Below are 23,884 nucleotides of genomic sequence, written 5' to 3'. Positions count from 1 at the left end.
TGCAGGTTTTCTTGTGTTCTAGTATAGTATTGCATGTATAGTTTTGAAGTTATAATCTTGAATTTTTTTTTTAGAAATTTTAACAAATCAATGAAGAAATTCCCACGATTGAGAAGTAAATCCTGAATTCCATTGGTAATTTCCAGCGTGACTTTCCGCTCTGCCGCAGTTCCTAGAAACTCCGCCCTGCTTGCGACACCCACTTGTTTACCTCCGGAATCCATGAAATTATCCCATTTAATGTTATGAAAACCTAACCAGCCAATCACTGACCTTAATGGCTTCTCTGGGATGCGACTGCGACCAATTAAGAAAATCACCAGGTAGATTTGGGTCTGTTATAAAACACTGACCAATCAGAAGCCCAATGCTCTTTTGAAAAGGGGAGGGCTTCAAAGCGCACGATTGTTTGGCTGATTGTGATGTCGATCAGCGGCTGAGCCAGTGGTCTGAGCCAGCGCCCGGAGGGCGGGACAAGTCGGCCGTTAAATGTGGACGCTCTGAGTCAGCTGACCGACTATCTGAGGACTCGCTGCGGCTGGTTGTTATTTGGTGTGTTTTGTTTGTGTGTGTATATATAAAGTAAACATCCCGTGGCGTGTCACGTCGCTGCCATCGAGGAAGGAGAGCGCTTTAGTTAATATGCCGTCAGAGAAATCCTTCAAACAGAGGAGGACTTTCGGTAGGTACGGGAAGGGCCTGGTACATAGCGATGAAAGGATTGGGCGTAGGGTTGGCTCCGATGGGTGAAGCGACCAGGCTGGGCCCCTGAATCCTGGCGGCCTTGGCTGGCCGTGTCTACAATGTGTCTTTTTTATTTACGCAGTCTGTGCGGCGGGATCCGCAAACCCGGAAATTGCACCCCATTTTCAGATGGGGTTTGGGGAATGTGCCGGCTCTCATATCCAGACCGTGAGAGTCTTGCAAGTTGTGTGGGACTTGCGTGGACGGGATGTTTTGTAATCAGGGAATCAATCAAATTATGGTACTTGCATCTAGTAATATTTCCATTCTACTGATTAAGTCTTGGTTTCGTTTTCCACTTCAGAGACATCCAGCACAGGATGGGGCCGACCATCAAGTGCCTATTTACACGAGTCTCCTTTGTTATCAAGATATCTTTATTGAAGCCTCATTAAAACCCAGTCTCTTGAGATTATGCATTAATGGAAGCTATTGTGGTAAATTCCTTATGGTTTGAAATAGTCAATAACGCCGAAGTGTTATTCCCCTCCACGTTACACGTGACTGCCAAAACTAGGGAAACGCGTTGTCTCACTATGGAGGCTATATTTGAGGGCAATAGAAGTATGAAAGTGAAATGTAGCAAATAAAGCAGGTACAGATATTTCTTCCTTCCCTACTTTTCAGAAATTTTGTATTATGGTTTTTTAAAATGGTTACCTAACTGCCAAGTCATGTAACGTGGCTCCATGACAAAATCCAAAACGGTAAGTCGTAAAAAAAATAATTTTTTAAGAAATGTCGCAGAGAAAATTGGCATTTGGGGATAAAAATCCAGAATTTGGATTTGGCAACCCGAGTCGTAGATATAAATGGTGAGGTAGTGATGCATATGTAAACAAGGGGAGTTTAATTTGGAGGGTATGTGATTCACAAGTGAGACAAGCACTGAGATTAGATGTGATCATCTGATGTCTGCTGCCCTCAAATCTTCAGAATTGTCTGTAATGGAAGTAAATCAGCTGAAAAGGCAAAATACTGCAGATACTGGAAACTTTAAAACAAATGTTGGGAATACTCACAAGATCTTGTAGCATTTATGGAGAAGTCACTGATGAGAAAGAATCTCAACCTGGAATGGTCATTATTTTTCTGTCCACTGATTCTGCCTTACCTGCTGAACATTGCTACTTCTAATATATATTTCAACTTTACTCATAAAGCCCGAAGTTCACTTGGTAGTCAAATTCAGTGCAGTGGAGAGCAAGTTAGTTATGTTACAGCATCCAGTGAAAATAATTGGGGTATGTTCCTGTAAAAAGAAATATAGAATGTTTGGATTAAATTTCTGCTCACAATATTATTAAAAAGAAATAATATGGTAAATTCTAGCTGGTGGAATGGTTGAGAAGTGATGACATTGAACTGTGTATCACCAATATGCATGAGGAAACAGATACTGTTTATCCTATTACATGGCTGTCCAGTGGAATCCATTTTCACACTGTTATCAGAATTATATGGAAGTTGAACAGACTCTGCTATAAGTGAAGTAGAAATGTAACTCATTTTCAGTTTTTAAAAAAAGCTAGACCGACTCCTAGCTTGGAAAAGGTAATCTTCTTGATTTAAATGCTTTTTTAATGCATGGGCAGTGGAATTGATGTTCTTGTTGCCATTTGGGTGATTTGCTTTTTTTGCATGTGGGGAGGGTGATGTTTTTCTTTGAGCAGGTTTCATCGCTGTCTGGAGAAGACATCTTGGTTGCATACTGCATACAATACATTGATAATGTAGTTGGAACTTTGACTTTTCCAAAATATGCATTCCATCCCTTTTTTTATTCTACCTAGTTTCTTGTAATATTTTAAGTTTTATTTGCAGTGTTAAAAAAAGTCATCAAAGCCATGGTTATAGATATCCTGTATTATTTAGATATTGATTTAACAACCATCTTGGGAAATGGCAATTATAGAACTCATTTTGTTCAGTTAGAAAGGATTAATTGATTTAGTTGTGAGGTGGGGGGACTTTTGAGTAACCATTATGATGGGATTTTATTTTGAGTCTAACTGATGTGACTTAACTGGGATAGTTTCCTTTGTTTAGGTTTAAAAATATTAGAGAGGTTTGAGGGAGATGTTGGCTGTTGTTGACTGGGTATGAAAGACAATGGCTGATAACCCAAATAATAGTGGTCATTTTTGCCTGCCAGGAGAACTTAAGGTTAGTACCAAGTCCAAGGAAGAGATTTAAAGGAAGATGCATTTTGATCAAAGTGGCACTGAGCTGCCATCCTGTTGAGATTGTAGCTTAGACTTAGTAGATTTTTTTTTTTAAGTTTGTAGGAATGGCTTTGGGATAGAGGGGAGTTAAGTGTCACATTAAGATTTAGGAACAGGGATGTGGAGGAGTTAGAAATCAGGTCTATGTTCTGCACTTTTGTGTTCAAAGTCCAGCAATGTGGATGGGTGACAAAGAACATCTGCAGTCTAGGCCTCTGCTTCATGCTCAAAGACCAGCAAAGGACATCTGTGGATGTCAGTCGCTCCCTGGTCTGTGGTTCCTGGAACTGGTTGTGTGTGAGCAGGAGGCCCAAGGGCTGGTTAGTCAGTGTGCCTGGAGGTCTAGTCCAGGGGTTGATATCGGTTCAGAGTCCAAAGGTTAATCATAAGTTGAAGCCCAATGGCTGAAGACTATAGGCTTGTTCTGGAGGGGGAGGACTGTCCAGTTGGGTGGGTCGGGGAGGGAGGAAAGAGGCTTGTTTAGTTGCGTGTGTTCTGTTGTTGAGCTGAGTATTGTAGGCATGCTATGTTGGTATTGGAATGTGTGGTGACACATGTGGCTGCCTCCAGCATGTCCTTGGGTATATTGGTTGTTGACACAAATGACACAGCTCACTGTTAACATGTATATGTGATAGATAAATCTAAAATTTCCCGCAATAGCAGTAGGCTTGAGGATTGGAATCGTGTTTTTTAAAAAAAAATTGGCAAGGAAGCTCATTCCCCTCATGTTTCCTTTAAACATTTCATCTTTTACCCTTTACTGATAACCTCTGGTTTCAGCTTCACTCAACCTCGGGGGGGAAAAAAGCTTGCTTGCATTTAGTATGTATGTATATATATATATATATATATATATATATATATATATATATATATATATATATATATATATATATATATATATATATCTATATCTATCTCATTTTGTATACCTCTAACAAATCTCTCCTCATTCTAATATGCTTTAGGGAATGAAGTCCTAACATACTCAAGTCCTCTAGTACTGGCAATATCCTTGTTCTTGTGAAACGGAGACACCTCATTTTCCCTTGGGGGAGAGAGAGAGCCTGTAGTATGTTGAATTACCGGATGAACGAGTAGTCTTTGGGATACTGGAAGTCTTTGATGCTTTGCTGCATGTTTGAGTGCTCTGTGGAGGGTTGTCAATGCTTTTTTTGCTGGTGGGGGAGTGGGGATCATTGCTGCTTATGCGTGGGTGGGGGGCTTTGAGGTTCTAACATTTAACTGTCACTTATTCTTTGAAGCACTCCTGTTTTCGTGATGGTCTCTGACATTAAATGCACTTTTGAAACATTTGAATAAGATTGGAAAAAGTGGAGCAAAGAAAATTTGCATCTCTTGTAGGAAGGTGACCAAAACTGGACATAATACTCTAAACCAGGCCTCACCAGCATCTTGTGCAACTTCAGCATAACATCCCGACTCTGTACTCAATAGGCAGGCCAATGTACCAGCAGTTCTCTTGATGATCCTATATACCTGTGGTGCCACTTTCAAGGAATTGTGGATTTGTATGTTTCTAGATCCCTCTTCTACCATACTCCTCAGTGTCTGACTAAAAGGTTTGTTCTCCCAAGGTGCAACACCTCACACTTGTCTACATTAAATTCCCTCTACCATGTTTCAGCCCATTTTTCCAGCTGGTTCAGAACTTTGATAGTCTTCTTTGCTAACCCAGAATCCTGGTGTCATCAGCAAATTTGCTGATCCAGTTACTACATTATCATCCAGTTAATATTCTGATCCATGTGGCACACCATTAGTCACAGGTCTTCAGTCAGAGAGACAACCATCTACTACCACTCTGACCTCTCCCTTGAAGCCAATGTTTAATCCAGTTTGCTATCTTATCTTGAATAGCAAACAACTGAACCTTCTTGACCATCCTCCCATGTAGGACCTTGTTAAAGGCCGTGCTCAAATCCACATTGATAACATCCACGGCCTTGCCTTCATTAACTTTCCTGGCAACGTGCTTGAAAAATTCTAAGATTGGTTAGACACTATCTACCATGCACAAAATCCTGTTGACTATCAAAGATAGAAATAAAGCTGTTCCCGAAGATGCAAGCAAATGAATCGCCTTTTAGCACCACCTTAGTCTCATCTGACCACAAGACCTTCCACATCTTTACAGTAACTTCTATGTGATGCTTGCAAAATCTTTAAGGGCAGGGATATGTTTTTTTTTTAAACCAGGGCTGCTTCCTTGCCATTCTTCCCTAAATACCCTTTTGGTACAAGGCCTTACAGATTATGGAGCCTTGAACTTCATCTCCAGTTCCAGCACTGACTTCTGCAACTCGCTCAGTGACTGGTCTCACAGTAGCCTCTTACAAGTGCAACAAAGTTCAGATGGGCAGGTTGACCTAGGCAGTGCAGCTGTGGTTTTTTTTTTTCCCCCCACTTTTTCATGATTGCACTGGGCTCTGTGGTATGTTCAATGCCTTTTGAGAATGTCTTGTACCATTCCTGAGATTTGTGCTTTGTTAATTATTTCCTGACTTACCTTGAATGCTCTTTTGTCTTTGTTTTGATTTGGTCTGTTGAAGATCTACCATACTGCTGGACTTTATAGAGGTCCTATTTTCAATGAATTAATAATTAATACTCCCTTCCTTATAGAAGGAGGGGGATATTAATAATTCATTGAAAATGGATGATCCTCCAATTTTCTACATCAAGAAATTGGGTGAGTTGGTAAGTTAATGTACAGAATTGCATCTGAGGAAAGTTAGCATTGTAATTGCAAAGGGAATGAATACTTTTCCAGCTTCTGTTTTGGTTTTAATTTTTAGTAAATTGACAGGTTTTGGAACAACTTTGATATAATGCACAATGTTTTGTATATTAGCTCAAATTCTACTTTAATATATTTTAAATTTAGAAAATGAGATGATTAAAATGTGAAAATAGTTGTGGGAGCTGAATACTTTTTCAAGGTACTGTATATTTGGTCCCTAAGAATACTTTCCAATGACTTGCCCATTATTGATGTCAGCTGGTTGCTTCTTGGAGCCTCTCTCAAAGAACGGAACAACATTTAGCTATCCTCCAATCCTTTGGCACCTCATCTGTGGCTAAGGGTGTTTTAAATAGCTCTGCTAAGGTACCCTGCAATTTCTGCACATCTCTCCACAAGATCCAAGGGAACGTCTTGTCAAGCTCTGGGGATTTCTCCACTAACTTGCCTCAAGACTGCAAACACCTCCTCTGCAATCTGTAAGGTTCGTAACCTCACTGCTGTTTTGTCTCTTCTATAGACTGTCCTTCTGAGTAAACACATGCAAACAAATTCATTTATGATCTTGCCCATCTTTTAGCTCCAACCATTGATGACAATTCTGATCTTCAAGAGGATCAGTTTTGTCCTATGGTATCCTTTTGTTCTTGATATATCTGTTGAAGCTCTTGGGATTCTTCACCACCTCTGCTAAGCAACCTCGTATCTTTAGCCTTCCTGATTTTGTCCTTAAGTATTCTCTTGCATTTCTTGTACTCCTTAACTAGGGCCTCAATATTTCTCAAACCAAGTTTCCCTAATCATGTTATCCGTGTCTTATTCTGACATAAATATACAAACTCTCAATTTCACTTTTGAAGGCCTTGCCCTTGCCAAACACACCTTTGCCAGAAAACAACTTGTCTCAGTTCACACTTGCCAGATCTTTGCTGGTGCCATCAAAATCTCTCCAATTTAGAATCTTAATCTGAAGACCATACCATAATTATCCTGAAACTAATTGCATTCTGATCACTAAAGGCAGTGTTCCTCCTGCACAAACTTCTATCACCTGCCCTGTCTTAGTAAAGCAAATGCAGCAAAATCTCAACTTTGAACAGCCCTGTATTTAGAAAGAGGTGACCACAACATTTTCGTTGAGAGGTTCAGCAGGCTGTTTTTGCACGAAGACATTTCTCCTGACTGAGAAATCTATATCCCCACAGTAAAGGGGGGGAGGGAGGGGACATTTTTGAACTAATATGAGAAGTTTCTTCATATAGAAGCTGGTGAATCTTTAGGTATCTATAGCCAAGTTATGGAAGATTAGTCACTGAATTCATTCAAAATATGGATAGATCTCTGAAGGGAATCAAATGATATTTGAATATTGTGGAAAGAATAGTCCCATGTTTTTGATAAATGGCAGCACACAAAAACTGAGGAAGAACAGGTGGAAAAGAAAGCATGTGAAATATAATGAGTAACTTATTTATAAAGCACTTTTCACACAGTATAGTTCAAAGTGTTGCAATGGGATAAAAGTACAAACATGAAAACAAAATATAAAAAAAACCAAAAAAACTAAAAGATGTTAAGACCATAAGATATAGGAGCAGAATTAAGCCATTTGGCTGTTCAAGTGTGCTGTCATTTCATCAACGCTGATCAAATTTCTCTCTCGGCCCCAATCTCCAGCCTTCTCCCTATATCCCTTCAAGCCTTGATCAATCAAGCATCTGTCAACCTCTGTCTTAAATATATGTAAAGACTTGGCCTCCACAATGGGTATAGAAGCTGATATTACTCAAAAGCATGTTCAATTAATAGGTTTTGAGCTGATGTTTAAAAATATCAATTGAGTCTGCATTCCTTGGTTTTTGGTATTGAATCCCAGTTTAGGAGTGATTTTTTAAAAAAAACTGACCAATTATATTTTGAGGGAGTCTGTTTAAATTTAAGAGACCAGCAGAATTACAGTGCTTCAGCAGGAATAATTCCATAATGTTCTCCAGTCCTAGACCATTAAGAGCTTTTAAAATGTAAGAACTTTAAAATAAATTCTAAAAGATACAGCAAGTCAATGTTACAATGGACCCAAGAAAGTACAAATATACAGTACATTACAAATTTAATGTTCAACAACAGATTCATTTTTGCTGGAAAGGAACCAACTAACTAGTATGGCAGTGATATATTCCCTCATCCTGGTTTGGTTAAAAGTCCAGCAGCAGCAATTTGAATGAGGTGAAGTTTGTCAATAGATTCAGTAAAAACTGCATTGTGGTAATCTAATCTATTCAAGATAAAGGCATGAATTAGTTTTTCAGCACTGTTACATGATGAGTGGTCATTTTTGTAATATTTAAGTGTAGAAATGCTGCTCTGGTCACTTTCTTTTTGTGGGATTTATAATTCAAATTTGAATCCAGGATAACATCCAGACTAGTTACTTCTGATTATACAAGGGGAGCCAGGTTTATCCAAACAACACATACAAAATGCTGGAGGAACTCAGTAGGCCAGGCAGCATCTATGGAAAAGGGTATAGTTGAGGAGAAACACAAGCTGATGGGTGAAACCGGGAGGGGTAAAGAGCTGGGAAGCTGGTGAAAGAAAAAGGGTCGGAGAAGGGTGAATCTGATAGAAGAGGACAGATGGCCATGGAAGAGGAGCACCAGTGGGAAGTGATGGGCAGGCAAGGAGATAAGATGAGGGAGTGAATTAGGAAAGGGGAATGGTGGGGTGGGGGTGGTGGGTGGTTATTACTGGAAATTTGAGAAATCGATGTTCAGGCCAACAGGTTGGAGGCTACCCAGATAGAATACAAGGTATTGCTCCTCCAACTTGACTGTGGCCTCATTGCAACAGCAGAGGAGGCCATGGACTGACATGTCAGAATGGGAAGTGGAATTGGAGTAGGTGGCCACTGGGAGATCCAGCTTTTTCTGGCGGATGGAATGTAGGTACTTGGCAAAGCGATCTCCCAATCTTTGTCAGGTCTTGCCAATATACAGCAGGCCACATTGGGAGCACCCAGTACAGTAGACGACTCGGCAAAGTGGTCTCCTGATCCCAAGTTTAACCCGACGTTTACCTTTTTGGCTTTGGGGCCAGCTAAAAATATTTCAATTTTATCACTTAATTTTGGGAAATTATTGTTCATACATTTGTTTATTGCAGTCCTACCAGAAGTCAGGGAAGATGGTGTGTTGTCATCAGACTCAGCCGAGATATACAATTGTTACCTGCATAACTGTAGATATCAAGTTTATGCATGTCTCCTAAGTGGAGGATATATAGGAGCAGCGTAAGGGGCCAAGGCAGCTACTGAGCAATATCAACATTGTATCTCTTAGAAAATTGGTCTCTTAAGACAGACAAAATTTACTAAGATGTTTGAACAAAATTAATTAAGGGCAGTACCAGAGAGGCCAACCCAGTTCTCAAGGCAATTGAGGAGAACGTTGTGGTCAGTTGTGTTGAAGGCATTTAGAAGAATTGGAAGTGAAACTCTGGCATCAATCCGTAGCCTAGGGTCACTGACAGTTTTGGTGAGAGCTGTTGCCCTGCTATGATTTGTTCTAAAACCAGACTGAAACTTTTCTATAATATTGTTTTCATTCAGAAAGCTGAATTGGTTGAAAATGACTTTCTGAAGAAATTTGCCCAGGATGGGAAGATTTGATACAGGCCTGTAGTTAGTTAGTTAGTACCTCACTATCAAGGTTGGGCTTTAAGTAGGGGTTTAACAGCTGCAGTTTTGAAGGCATCTGGGGGAAAAAAAAACACCAACACGAGGAAATCTGCAGATGCTGGAATTTCAAGCAACACACAAAAGTTCACCAGCAACTTTTATGTGTGTTGGGGGGTGGGGGGAGAAAAACTCCTGTTTCAAGGGATGTGTTAAATAACAGAATGTATACACAAGTCATTCATATATGTAACATAGTGACTTTATGAAGTTGGATCCACCTGCCTGCTTGGATCTCACAAAAATTGTGAAATGCTGACAAGTTAGTAATAGGCAAATGGATGATGATTCTTGTGAACTCTTCAGGGAAAGGACTGAGTCTGGGTGTCAGTGGAGGATTCTGGGGTGAGCTGAAACATTCATTTGGGGAGTCTGCGGAACAGCGACGAGGGGAAATAGTGGTGGAGTGGATGTGACAACAGTGGGGCCATACTAGAGAAGTGAATGTGACTGGCAGCTGAGCGGAGTGAAAGAACAATGGATTCGAGGAGGGATTGGTAGGGGTTAATTGGAAGAGCCACATTGGTGATTGTTCCAAACAAGTGTTAAGTCTCTATGACTTCATTGTTTTGCACAGGTCTCAGCCACTCCCCGGACTTGGAAGTGGCAGCAAGTCCTTTTCAACCCTGGAAACAGATGGAGAAGACCTTTTTAAATCTATCTTGTTAGAAAGGCATAACAATGAAAGGTTTTTGATGTTTTGGTACTTTAATACCTTTTTTGAAAGCTGACAAATTCAAGTAATAAGCTGAACTTGTTGCCAGGATTGATGCCTGAATCGTAGAGAATGGTTGGGTATGGTAGAATTTTATTCCTTAGAATGTAAGAGTCTGATATTATAGTTGTGTAAAATCAGAGAAGGGCAAAGATGCAAATCTTTTTCCCCAGGGAAAATGAATCAAAACCTAGGGGGGAGGTGGGGGGGGGGGGCAAGTTTTACAAGGACTGCCTCTTCTCATTGTTACCATCAGGGAGGAGCTACAAAGGCTGAAGGCACATCCTCAGTGATTCAGGATCACCTTCCCCTCTGCCATGTCTGATTTCTGAATGGACATTGAACCTATGAACAAAACCCTTTTTTGTTTTTGCACTAATTTAACTATTTAATATACAATTACATAATATAATTTAGTTATGTATTACACTATACTGCTCACACAAAGTGAACAATTTCAGAACGTGCTGGTGATATTAAACCTGATTCTGATAAGGTAGGAACAATAACATTTTTTTTTAAATGGATAAGTTCATGGATGGGAAAGGTTTAGAGCGGGGGTTCACAGCTGTTTATTTTTAAGCCATAGACTACTACCATTAGCCGAGAGGTCTGTGGACCCAGGTTGAGAGCCCCTGAGGTCCTTTATGGGTCAAAAGCAGGCAGTTGCAGCTGACAATTCAAAGATGGACACTGATTGTCATGGACAAGTTGGTGACTGCATTGCATTGTTGTCCTTCCAGGTGTTGAAATCCAAGCAAAAACAAATCTAAAACAGATTTATTTGTTTTTTTTTCATTCTGTAGGTTGGCTAAAATAGTTTGCAAGTGTAGTTCAACTTCCTAGCTTCCTCACTCTATTTGTTTGGTAACTGTCTTTGCCCAGTTGTTTAATACACACAATCCTAGAATTATCTTGTTTTCTTGCTCTTCCATCCCAGCAGAAAAACACTTAAAACAGATGCAGAGAAATTTCTTTAGCCAGAGGGTGGTAGATTTGTGGAATTTGTTACCGTAGGCAGCTGTGGAGGCCAGGCCATTGGATGTATTTAAGGAGGAGATAGCTTCTTGATTGGCCACAGCATCAAAGGCTACCATAATTGAATGCGGAGCAGACTCAATGGGCCAAATGGCCTAATTCTGCTTCTGTCTTGTAAGTTTTCAGGAAGTCATACCTGCTGCACTCTTGACTTTTCTATCCATCAGATCTGACTTGCATCAAAAAGCCCAAAACAGTCTTTCTTTTAAAAAAAAAAGTTTAATATTGCAGCATTCTGGATGCCAGAATTTAGCTTCATCTCCTTTATTGCTAATAATTTGCAGTTAAAGCTGTTGTACTTGAGTACTTCCCTGATCAATTAACTGTTTTATTCCCAATTCCTCATCCCTAAAGAATGTCTCCAGTTTAATTTTAATCCTGACCTCTGTATTTTGCTATTGGAAAGAATCCTTCTTATTGTCTAAGGTCTTTGTGTTGGACTTACTTAAAAATCTCTGCTTGTACTGTTTCGGGTTTCTCCTTTAGATTGTATCTCGAAATTTCTTTCTTTAAGAGTTATTTGGGTACTCAATGTGAGTAACTTCACAGTAAATGTGAATGAAATATACTTCAGTTTAAAAAATGATTTTGTTGTGTCCCTTCCATGAACTCTGCACTTCTCACTGCTTCAGTAAAGCAGCCAGCATAATCAAAGACCCCACTCTGGTCAATTTCATTCTACCCTTCTATTTGGCAGAAGATGTGTGTACCACTAGGCTCAAGAACACTTCTACCCTTCTGTTATATGGCTATTTAATGTTCCCTAGTATGATAAAATGGACTCGACTTCACAATCTACTTTGATCTTGCACCTATGTTTACTTGCACTGTACTTTCTCTGTAGCTGTTACACTTTATTCTAAATTCTATTATAGTACCTTGCTGTACCTCATTGTGCTGTGTAATGATTTGATCTGTATGAACAATATGCAAGGCAATTTTTTCACTATATTTTAGTGTATGACAATAAAGCAATTTCCAATTCAAGAACACGAGATTCTGCAGGTGCTGGAAATTCACAGCATCTCACAGTGCCAGAGAGACTCAGCAGGTCAGGCAGCATCTATTGAAATAAACAAACAGTTGACATTTTGGGCCAAGACCCTGCTTCAGGACTGGAAAGGAAGGGGGAAGAAGCCAATTCAATACTTTTGGCATTACTATCTGATAGCATATCTAGTCATGGTTGTGATATTTACCATTTTTAACAAACTTAAAATGAGTTGATATAGTAAAGAAACTTTTAATTGGTGCATTAATGACTGACAGCTCATAGTTGTAATTGTAACTGCCTTCACTGTTACCTAGAAGATTTGTTCTACATAATCTTAAATGCTCAATCTAAACTGGTTGCTTTTTCTTTTATTTCATATGTTTGTTTTGGTAGAAGAAAATCTTGAAGCTGTAGACTCCAAATTAACTTGCTAGTGTTCTGAATTCTATTACTGAACATGGTTCTATGTAAACTGTCTGTAGTTTTTAGATGGGGGGAGCTATTATTCTTTGGGTGAAAATAGTGTTTTTCTTTGTATTGCATATTTTTCTTGCATTCCTGATGCAGTATCATGCTAATCAAGAGATTTTTTTCTTTTTTAGAGGCTAAAATGAATTACTTCACAGGATCCCTCAGGTTTTTATATTACCAGATTTTGGTTTTGATTTGCCTCTGGTTTAAATTTGCATGTTGCAACTTGAATTGTTCAGAATTAATGCCATTCAGCGTTCTGAAGATTTTTGGATTGACTGACATAAAAGCCATCCCACAAGACTGTTCCTTAATCAAATTCTCTGCCCCCCCCCATCCCCCATGCCCCTCTGCTTTTGGGTAGGAGGGGGCAGAGACTGGTATTTTTAAACTATTGCTTTCATTTGTGTCTGAAACTTTTTTGAGTTTTGATATTTATTGGGATTGTTACTGCTAATATTTTAAAAATTGCATATACAAATAGTGGTCTTTTTGTGTGTGTGTATGGGGGAAATTGCATGTTTGATCATCCAGCTCCTATGTGTATAGCTAAAAATGAATCATTACATATGGTTTTTAATCCTTTTCTTAGTTTTGCTTCACAAAGTAAGGTTGAAATTTTTGAGCATGTTCTATAAGAGGGGAAATCTTTGTGGAAAATGTGTTCAAAGTTCAAAGAAAATTTCAATCAAAGGAAAGTTAAATCACTCTGTACAACCCTGAGATTCATTTTCTTGTGGGCATATTCAATAAATCCATAATAGAATAATAATGATCTTAAGTGTTCAGACAGTGTGGAAAAATACTACAAACTGCAAATACAAAAAAAAATAAAAATATCAAACATGAGATGAGAGTACTTGAAAGTCAGTCCATAGAATGTTGGAACATTCCAATGATGGGGCAAGTGAAGTTACCCCCTTTGGTTCAAGAGCCTGATGGTTGAAGGTTAATAACTGTTTCTGAACCTGGTAGTGTGTGTCTTGAGGCTCCTGTACCTTCCTGATTTCTTAATTATTTTTCATAAAATCCCTGTGAGAATTCCACAGTTTTACATAAAATTAATCTGTTTTGCAGAGCAGAGAGTGGAAGATGTGCATCTTATTCGAGAGCAGCATCCCAACAAAATTCCAGTGAGTACACTAGGAGTTGAAATTGTTTTTTTTAAATTTCAAAATAGTATATGACAAGAATTGGGGTGATCGGACAAATTGGGAAGATGCTTTCCAGCTATTGGTTTAATCTCCTGCGGCCCCCAGTGCCTTCCTGATTCTTGTGTCTTCTCATGGTAGCTGCTGGCTAACGGAACTAAACTTGGCTTTTGTGGGATGTCTATAATAGCACTTGCCCTTCGCAGCCAAGTGCCTTCCAACATCCTCCTTACTGCAGGAACTTTATTGAACAAGCCACAGACATTTTGTAACAATTGGAAAAAATGTGTAAATAATTAAAATTGATAGCTTTGAATATTCATTGAGAACCATCTTTTCCTGAAAATGGATAAAAATGAACAAATCACTTTTTCAATCAGTATCTGATAGAACTGATGTTTTTGTGTGCACTGCAGAAATACACTAGGGAGTTCAGATGTGCTGCCATCTAAACTCTGCACAGACAGTTACTTGCATGCAAAAAGGCACACGGTTTAAAGTCTGGAAGTTCATTGCACAGCTGTCTTTTTGCTGTCAATTCAATGACAAGATGCTGCTGGGATTGGTGTATAGACCTTCAAACAGAAGCCAGAATGTGCTACCAATTGCAACGGGGATAGAAAATGCATGTCAAAAAGGCAATGTTGCAATAGTTGCGGGGATTTTAATATGCAGGTAGATTGGGAAAGTCAGGTTGATGCTGATTTTGGAGTCCAAGGTAATTTGTAGAATGCCTACAAGATGGCTTTTTAGAGCAGCTTGTGTTTGAACCCACTAGGGGCTCAGCCATTCTGGAATTGTGCAATGAACTGGATTTGATTAGGGAGCTTAAGGTAAAAGACCCCTTAGGAGATGCTGATCATAATCTGATAGAATTTACTCTGCAATTTGAGAGGGAGAAGCTAAAGTCAGATTTGTCAGCCTTTCACTGGAGTAAAGCCAATTGCAAAGGCACGAGAGAGGAGCTTGCCAAAGTTGATGGCAGAGCAGCAATGGCTGGAGTTTCTGGGAGCAATTCAGAAGGTGTAGTGTATATAATCCCAAAGAAGGTGGCTTAAAAAGGCAGGATGACATAACCACGGCTGCCAAGAGAAGTCAAAGCCAACATAATGGCAAAAGAAAGGGCATATAATAGACTAAAAATTGGTAGGAAGTTAGAGGATTCAGAAGATTTTTAAAAACTGACAGAAGGCAACTAAACAAGCTGTAAGGAGCAAAAAGGTGAAATATGAAGGTAATCGAGCCAGTAATATCGAGAATACCAAATGCTTTTTTTTCCAGATAGAGAGTAAGAGGTGAGATTGGCTATCAGACCACTGGAAAGTGATGCTGGAGAGGTATAATGGGGGAGCAAGGAAATGGCAGATGAACTGAATGAGTATCTTGCATCAGTCTTCACTAGCAGTATGCCAGAAGCTTGAGAGTGTCGGGGGCAGGAGTGAATGCGATTGTTATTACTAGGAAGAAGGTGCTTGAAGCTGAAAGGTCTGAAGATGGACAAGTCACCTGAACCAGATGGCCTTCACCCAGGGTTCTGAAAGAGGTGGCTGCAGAGATTGTGGAGGCATTAGTAATGATCTTTCAAGAATCACTAGATTCTGGTGTGGTTCTGGAGGATTGGAAAATTGCAAATGTCACTCACTCTTCAAGAAGGGAGAAAGGCAGAAGAAAGGAAACTATAGGCCAGTTAATCTGACCTCACTGGTTATGAAGATGTTGGGAGTAGATTATCAAGGATGAGGTCTTGGGGTACTTGGAGGGACGTGATAAAATAGGCTGTAGTCAGCATGGTTTCCTCAAGGAAAAGTCTTGCCTGACATGTCTGTTAGAATTCTTTGATGAAATAACAAGCAGGGTAGACAAAGTGGATGTTGTGTACTTGGATTTTCAAAAGGCCTTTTAGAAGGTGCCCCAAGGCTGCTTGCAAAATTAGAGCCCATGGTATTACAGGAAAGATGTTAGTATGGGTAGATTGACAGGAGGCAATGAATGGGACTAAAGGGAGTCTCTTCAGGTTGGCTGCCAGTGACTAGTGGTGTTCCACAAGTGTCTGTTGGGGCTGCTTCTTTTTTACAATGTATGTCAGTGATTTGAATGATGGAATTGATTGCTTTATGGACAATATAGAAGATAGGTGAAGGAGCAGGGAGGCTGCAGAAGGACGTGGCCAGATTAGGAGAATGGGCAAAGAAGTGGCAGGTGGAATACACTGTCAGGAAGTGTCTTAGTCATGCACTTTGGTAGAAGTAATAAAGGTGTAGACTATTTTCTAAGCAGGGAGAAGTTTCAAAAATCAGTGGTGCAAATGGACTTGAGTCCTCATGGAAGATTCCCTAATGGTTAACTTGCAGGTTGAGTCAGTGAGGATGCCAAATGCAACGTTGGCATTCATTTTGAGAGGACTAGAATATAGAAACAAGGATAGAATGTTGAGGCTTTATATGGCACCGGTGAGGGCTCACTTGGAGTATTGTGAGCAGTTTGGATCCCTTATCTAAGAAAGGCTGTACTGGCATTGGAGAGAGTTCAAAGGAGGTTCACAAAAATGATTCTCTGATCATATGAGGAGTGTTTAATGGCTCTGGGCTTTAGGGTGGTGGAGGGGGGGAAAATCTCATTAAAATCTATCAAATGTTTGGAAAGCTTGGATAAGAGTGGATGTTTGTTTCCTATAGTGGGTAGTCTAGGACCAGACAACACAACCTGAATCTGGAATTTGTTGCTGCAAGCAGCAGTTGAGGCTAGGTCATTGAGTATACTTAAGGCAGAGTTTGATTGATTCTTTAAGTCAAGACGTGAAAGCTTACAGGGAGAGGGCAGGAGAATGAGGTTGAGAAAGAAATAGACCTGCCTTGATCAAATGGAGCCACACTGCCCAGCAGTCCCCAGATTTAACCCTAGACTAATCACAGGACCATTTACAATGACCAATTAACCTATCAACTAGTACGTCTTTGTATTGTGGGAGGAAACCAGAGCACCCAGAGGAGACCCATGTGGTCGCGGGGAGAACATATAAACTCCTTGTAGGCAACAACAGGAAATGAACCCAGGTTGCCAGTACTGTAAAGTATTGTGCTAGGCACTGCACTACCTTGCTGCCTCAATCACTCCTCTATATTGAGTACCAGTGATGGCCTCCTTGCCAAAACTTCAAGCTGCAGTATAGAACTGATTTGAGTGCTGGTACAACACTAGCTCGCCCTCTATCTCCTTTGCATTCAACATTGAAAAGTGCAAAAGCACATGACACAATTTTACTCTTGAGCAAGTACTACCATCTTCAATAGTGTAATACTAGCTTGATTTGACACTAGTGTCAGTTTTGATTATATCCTTGCCCTCAAAAAAAGAAGTTGAATTTGTAACTTATACAGTGATTTCATGTGACTGTTCAGTGCTACAGCCTGAATGGGAATGAGGCAAGAGGGAGGAGAAGATGGCGGCGCAACGCAGCTCGCAGCGGCCACTCCGGTGGCGATGTCTGTTATTTGTCGAGTAGGGTGCCATGCACAATCCTGATTTGATGAAGATGGACATGAAAGCACGGAGGAACATCTGGTGAAACTTCTGAAATGCCTGCTTTGCTGCTGCTGCTACTGTGTGGTCCAGAATCTCTGAAGGAGAAGGCCCCGAGTCCTCGGCTTTGTTGGTTGCTTAGCGGCCGGGGCAGAGTCGAAGCGCTAGGCAGAGGATGGTGCTCGGAGGGGCTGGTCAGAGGCTCGAAGTTTTTGGATGGACTCAGAGTCCGCTGCGGTCGGGTGCTTCCAGTGGTGCTGCATCAGCAAGTTGGCAGCGCTTGGAGGTTCATGGCAGGGAGAGTTTCTCCCTTCTGCCGCCTGCGTGAGATGATGAGTCTATCGGGACTTTGAGACTTTTTTTTACCTTGCCCATGGTCTGCCCTTTATCAAATTATGGTATTGCTTTGCACTGTTGTAACTATATGTTATCATTATGTGGTCTTTGTCAGTTTTAGTCTTGGTTTGTCCTGTGTTTTCTTATATCATTCTGGAGGAACATTGTGTCATTTTTTTAATGCATGCATTTCTAAATGACAATAAGCGAGGACTAAGTGTCCTCATAATCTAATCTAATTTGCAGCCTTCTATATCATGAAACAGTGAATAATATCTAATAAATATATAGCTGATGTATCTTTTTTAATTTTTAGGTCATAATTGAAAGATACAAGGGAGAAAAGCAATTGCCTTTGTTGGATAAAACCAAATTTCTTGTCCCTGACCATGTAAACATGAGTGAACTGATCAAAATCATACGGTATGCATTTTATATAAACGGTCATTGAGTGTGTTGGTCCTTTGTATTCAAACATTTTGATTAGTGCATAAAGCCATCAATTGTTTTTAATCAAAATCTTGTCTGTAAAGTTAATGAAGTTTCTGTGGCTCCTAAATCACTTTAGAGGTTTTATGCACCACTGTCACCTGGGCTGATTTGCTATTATACATCTTGCTCCAGAAATTTTGAACTTTGTTTTAAATTTTTGTGTATTTAACCTGCTCTGTATGTTCCTCTACTTTTTAAAATGTACAGATATTGCAAATGTGAAATGCTGAAGTATGCTCTCAAAATGTAGGTCTTTGAGAATTGAGTGGCTGATTAATAGGCTGTCAGTTAAATGAGCAGATGGGTGAATAGGGCTTGGTGTGAGTAGAATTTTGGGCAGTGATTTTGATGGGCAAGGTTTAAAGAGGGCTGTATGAAATGGGCCAACTATGAATCATTTGGTGCAGTTGGTCAATAATATTAAGGTATATGAATTTTGATAGCAGTTCTATTCAGACAGAGAAGTTGAAGTGTATTTTGGACTGTTATAAAGATGAAAGTGGGTGGTCTTTATGGATAGATGGCTTGAAGCTCATCAGAGTCAAGTATAATATCAAGATTGCAGTCTAGTTCTCTGAGACAGATGACTGTCCAATGTCCAGGGAATGAGTTGGGTAGAAGACAAATGGTTTGGGTCATTTCAGTTAATTAAGGGGATTTTTAGTGTGAAAATCTGAACTAGCAATCTGAAAGCTTTTACTAAAGGTCTACTTTTAAAAGATGTTGCACTGGGAGCAGCATTGGAAAAGAAATGGCAAGACAAGTAATTCTCAGTGGGATGTGAGGGATCTCTAGTATGGTCCCACCAAGTTGGATAGTAAAGAGGTATTGAAAGCTGATGTGATTAGTAGATATTTGAGAAAGGTTATAAAGTTTATGGAATGATGGTGTTTTTTTTGGCTCAGTTCAGTAGCAGAGTTTAACACTTTGATACTTGCAGTATTATGGTGCAAATCTAATTAGAAGCATACAAATGAGATTCCAGCAAAGACCTGAGGACCTTTTTTGTCCAAGATAGTGTTTGGGGTTATGGTGGTGGGGGAGTGAGCATGAGTTGTATTATACTACAGTGAAAGACATGGTAGATATCTTTGACTTTATGCCGGTGCTTACCAGTAACAGTAAAACTGGGTGACTTCTCATTCAGCCTTGTCACTCAGCAAGCTGAGGTTGGTTATGCCAATTTAAACAGATGAAAATTACTAACTTTACACAGTGAGTTACTGTTTTTTTGTAATAATTACCTGATTGCAAAGTGCTTCATGCTAAATGAAAATTATAATTTTCATAAATGTTAATATTTTAATGTCTTCATCAGTAAATTTGCTACCCAAGTTCGGTAAGAATCTGAAATGTTATTTCTAACTCTTTTAGGAGACGCCTGCAATTAAATTCAAATCAGGCTTTTTTCCTGTTGGTAAATGGGCACAGCATGGTCAGTGTTTCCACACCTATATCTGAAGTGTATGAACGTGAGAAGGATGAAGATGGTTTCCTCTACATGGTCTATGCATCCCAGGAAACCTTTGGAATGGGCACTACACTGTAACTGTAATTTGGTCTACAGTACCTCCCTCAATATTCCTGTAGGTTCCCTGCCACAAAGCATTGCAAAACATACGGCAGCTTATTCAGCTCCTTCAAGAATGAGGAGGTATCACAGTTAATTGGAATTAAAAAGCTGGTAGTGTAACTGCAGTACTTTGCTTGTTAGGCTCTCAAAATTGTACTGTATTCTTGTAAAAGCTGTCCATAGTCATTTTACGCCAAATTCAAATTGCATTCAGCGATCATCAGGTATCTTTTATTAACTACAGACTGAAGTAATTTGAGTGACTTCTTAAAAGCAAAATAACTAAACAGATCTTGCTTTGAAATGATCGGGAATTGTCTAAAACTCAATAGTGCTTCAAAGTGAATTACTGAAGAGCATTTAAGTGGCTTGTTCATAAAATAGATTATTTCTAACTAATCGTTATTCTCTGTCCACCTACATTCAATCTCTTTGGTAAGTGATTTTAAGTGGCAGTGGAAATGTTTCAACTGGAGAAGTTATGGCTTTTTTTTGAAGGAAGGGCAGCCAAGAATTCATGCTATTGGATTCAGACATAGAAAAGAAGAGTTTCTCAATTTTACAGTCTTTCACAATTTTGTTAAGGAAATTATTGCAGTGTAACCATTTCTCATTTAAAAATGAAATTTGCTTCACTTCTGAATAGCTGTTTGTCAATTCAAAGTTGTTTCTCACGTACTCGATCTCCAGCTATGGATGCTCTTGCTAAGGTTTAGTGACAGTTGAATAGAGTTGAACTTGATAAATCTGCATTCTAAATATATCCAGACTGTCTGTATTGAAATTGTGGTAAAGCACCAGAATAAAAATTGAACCAACTTTAAAAGTGCATCATATACAGTATAGTCTGCAGAAATAGGGATACAAATAATAAACAACCATTCCATTACATCTTCTGTAATGTTTTTTAAACAATTAAGTTTTTGCTTGAAGATTAATTTAGCCCTACATTTTGATTGCATGAATGTTCTTTGTCATAAATTTGTCATCTGTCCACTTTTTTCTTTGATATTGAGTATATAGTGTAACCAGGCATCCTAATTAACTTTACATACTAGTCGTAACTTTGTTTCTCTCCTTTTATGTGCATCTAAATATTGTTTCCTAATGGTAAGTAATTTTAATTAGTATCTTTACAGTGTATTTAAAGAACATTATTTTGAATTTCTTAGATGAGTAGTCCTGGAAATTTAAGAATATGAAATTTAAAATGTGCATACCTTTTATTTGTTAATGTGTAAATACTGAAGGCAGACTTTCTTGATTCACTGCTTTTGCTGCATATGTTAATACCTGAAATAGTAATTACCTGCTTTATATATCCTCGTCACCTTGCTGTAAGGAATTGCAGGCACAAAATCATTACGAAGGTTATTATTAAAGTGTATAGGCTACATTATTGCCAAGAATTGTGTCTTTTAGTTGTAAAGTAAGCCATTAGTACTGTTGACATTTGAGGAACATTGACTGCATTCTGAAATTCTTTGTATAATGCTGCAAATTATTCAAACTGTTCCAAATGGTTAAATGTTCAGTATTTATTAGAATATTTAGACCTGTTACTGACTCTCGTTCTAAAATATCTCAAAACATAAAGCATTTAATTATTGCCATATTTCTCTCTCCCATTATATTCCATTGTTATCACCTGCTGTCTCCACTGTGAACTTCATCCTGATTTTTATTGTTTGGTGTTTCTGAAAACAGAATGTGAAAAAAAATCCAAAAATGTTCAACAGTGCCTTGGTTTTAGTTTTAACTGTCATTTTGTTTTACATAAATTAAAGTACTTCAATGACACTTGACCTAATGTATATTTTCAATAGTACATAAACAGATTTGTGTAATTTGTAAATTAGAACTTTTTTTATTGTATTATTTTGGATCTGCTGTTGAGAAACCAGAACTGACAACTTGTAAATATACTGTGTATGATATACTGAGTATGAACTGCGTGCCTGAATGGAGAGATGCATTTGCCCTTTTCAAATAAATGAGAACGAAGTAAAATCTTGGTTTGCTTTCTTCAGCAATGCTATTAATACTAAACACAGTAAGATATCAATTAACAATTGCCACTGATACAACAAATGGAATTTAATCCCAGCGAGTGCAGGGTAAGTCAAATGGGGGTAATACTAAAGAATATTGATCAACAGCAGAACACTAGGGTTCAATCAACTCCATAGCCTGCGGAAAGTAGCAACAAAAGTAGGTAGTGGAAAAGAAAGCATAGTATTCCCTTCATAGGACAGAGTATCAAATATAAAATTTCAGATCCTATGCCGTAGCTTCACAAAATATTGATTAGAGTACATTTGGAATATTGTGTTCCGTTCTTGTCACCATGCTATAGGAGCAATGATGTGGTTACATTGTAGCGGGTGTAGAGAAGATTCACTGGAATGTTGGCTGGATTGGAGAACTTGAGTTTTAAAGAGAGATTGGATAAGATGGGTTAATTTTCCTAGAGCACCAGAGACTGAGGAATGAATTTTTACAAGTGTATTTGTATTTATCCTTTAAAAAAAAAAAAAAAACACCAAAGCTAAATATTGCACTGCAGGCACTTTTGTGATAATTCATGATTAGCCTGTATTAGCCTACCATGGATATTTTATGAATGTTTCACTTCAATATTCACCAGTGAGACTGACAAATGTGAGGTCAGCATAGAATAGAATAATATACTTGAATATGTCAAGGTTAAGAAAGATGCTCTTTTGGAACTAGGGCGGGACAGAATATATCCCAGGTTACTATGAGAAATCAAAGTAAAATTTACTATCAGAGTAATGCATGTCACCACATGCATCCATGAAGTTCTTTTTCTGCAGGCATACTTGGCAAATCTATAGAACAGGATCAATGGACAACAAACTGCAAATGCAGATATAAATAAATAATAAGCATTAATTAACATGATGAAAGTCCTTAGTGTAGTTATCCCCTTTTGTTCAAGAGCCTGGTGGTTGAGGGGTAGTAACTGTTCTGGAACCTGGTGGGTAAGAGTCCTGAGGCACTGGTACTTTCTTCCTGATGGCAGCAGTGAGAAAAGAAAGTGGCCTTGATGGTAAAGATTTTTGATAAATGAATGCTGCTTTCCTATGGCAACATTTCAGGTAGCTGTACTCAATGGCTGGGAGGGCTTTACCCATGATTACCAGGCTGAATCCACTACCTTTTGTAGGATTTTCTGCTCAGACATTGGTGTTCTGGGAACAGACACTAATGCAGTCAGTCAGCACACTTTCCACCACACATCTATAGAAGTTAGCCAAAGCTTTTGATAACATACTGAATCTTCAGACTTATGAGGAAGTAGAGGTGCTTCTGTGCTTTCTTTGCAATTATGTTTACAGGCAGGGGCCAGGACAGGTCTTCTGAGGTAGTGACACCCAGGACTCTAAATTTACTAACCCTCTCCACCTCTGATTACTGGCTCATGGACCTCTGGTTTCCCTCTTCCTGAGGTCTACAATCAGTTTCTTGGTTGTGGGTGTGGGGGGAGTGGTGGAATTGCTGCACTATTAGCAATGGTCTTTGCATCCTCTGGCCACAAGAGTAGTACCAGAAGGTTGGTGGGTGGCAAATGTTATTCTTTTGTTCAATATGGATAATCAGGCTCTTACTGGAAATTACAGACCAGGGTTAAGCAAAGAGACTACTGGAGAGGGTTCTTAGAGATGGGATTTACAAGCCTTTGAAGATGCGTAGTATGATTAGCAATAATCAGCATGACTTTGTGAGGGGAAAGTTGTGTCTTGTGAGCCTGATTGACAACTTTGAGCAAGTAACAAAGCAAATTGATGAAGATAGAGCAGTGGATGTGATATATATGTAAGATGTTTGACAAGGTTCTCCATGGTAGGCTCACTTAAAGATAAGTCATGAGGCATAGGGTCCAGGAAAACTTGACTCTGTGGATTCAGAACTGGCATGCCCACAAGATAAAGGATAGTAGTAGATGGAGCATATACTGCCTGGAGGTTGGTGACCAGTGGTGTTCTGGGACCCTGATCTTTGTAATTTTTATAAATGACTCTGAGGAAATGGAAAGTTGATTAGTAAGTCTGCAGTTGACAGAAAGGTTGGTGTGGTGTGGATGGTGTAGAAGGTTGTCGTA

At 39.1% G+C, this 23,884-nt stretch overlaps 1 protein-coding gene across 1 annotated transcript; it reads left to right on the top strand.

The window, feature by feature from the left end:
• Positions 1 to 489: 489 nt before the first annotated feature.
• map1lc3b (microtubule-associated protein 1 light chain 3 beta) lies at positions 490 to 21,768 on the top strand. Its single transcript, XM_072279740.1, has 4 exons — positions 490 to 682; positions 13,765 to 13,820; positions 18,010 to 18,116; positions 19,560 to 21,768. Exons 1-4 carry the CDS (start codon positions 643 to 645, stop codon positions 19,732 to 19,734), a joined length of 378 nt encoding a protein of 125 aa, XP_072135841.1. The 5' UTR covers positions 490 to 642; the 3' UTR covers positions 19,735 to 21,768.
• Positions 21,769 to 23,884: the final 2,116 nt, after the last annotated feature.

This window comes from Mobula birostris, chromosome 15, assembly GCF_030028105.1.
Source record: "Mobula birostris isolate sMobBir1 chromosome 15, sMobBir1.hap1, whole genome shotgun sequence".
Taxonomy (NCBI): domain Eukaryota; kingdom Metazoa; phylum Chordata; class Chondrichthyes; order Myliobatiformes; family Myliobatidae; genus Mobula; species Mobula birostris.
Note: the sequence above shows the minus strand (reverse complement) of the source record. Positions and strands in the feature narration are given on the sequence as shown.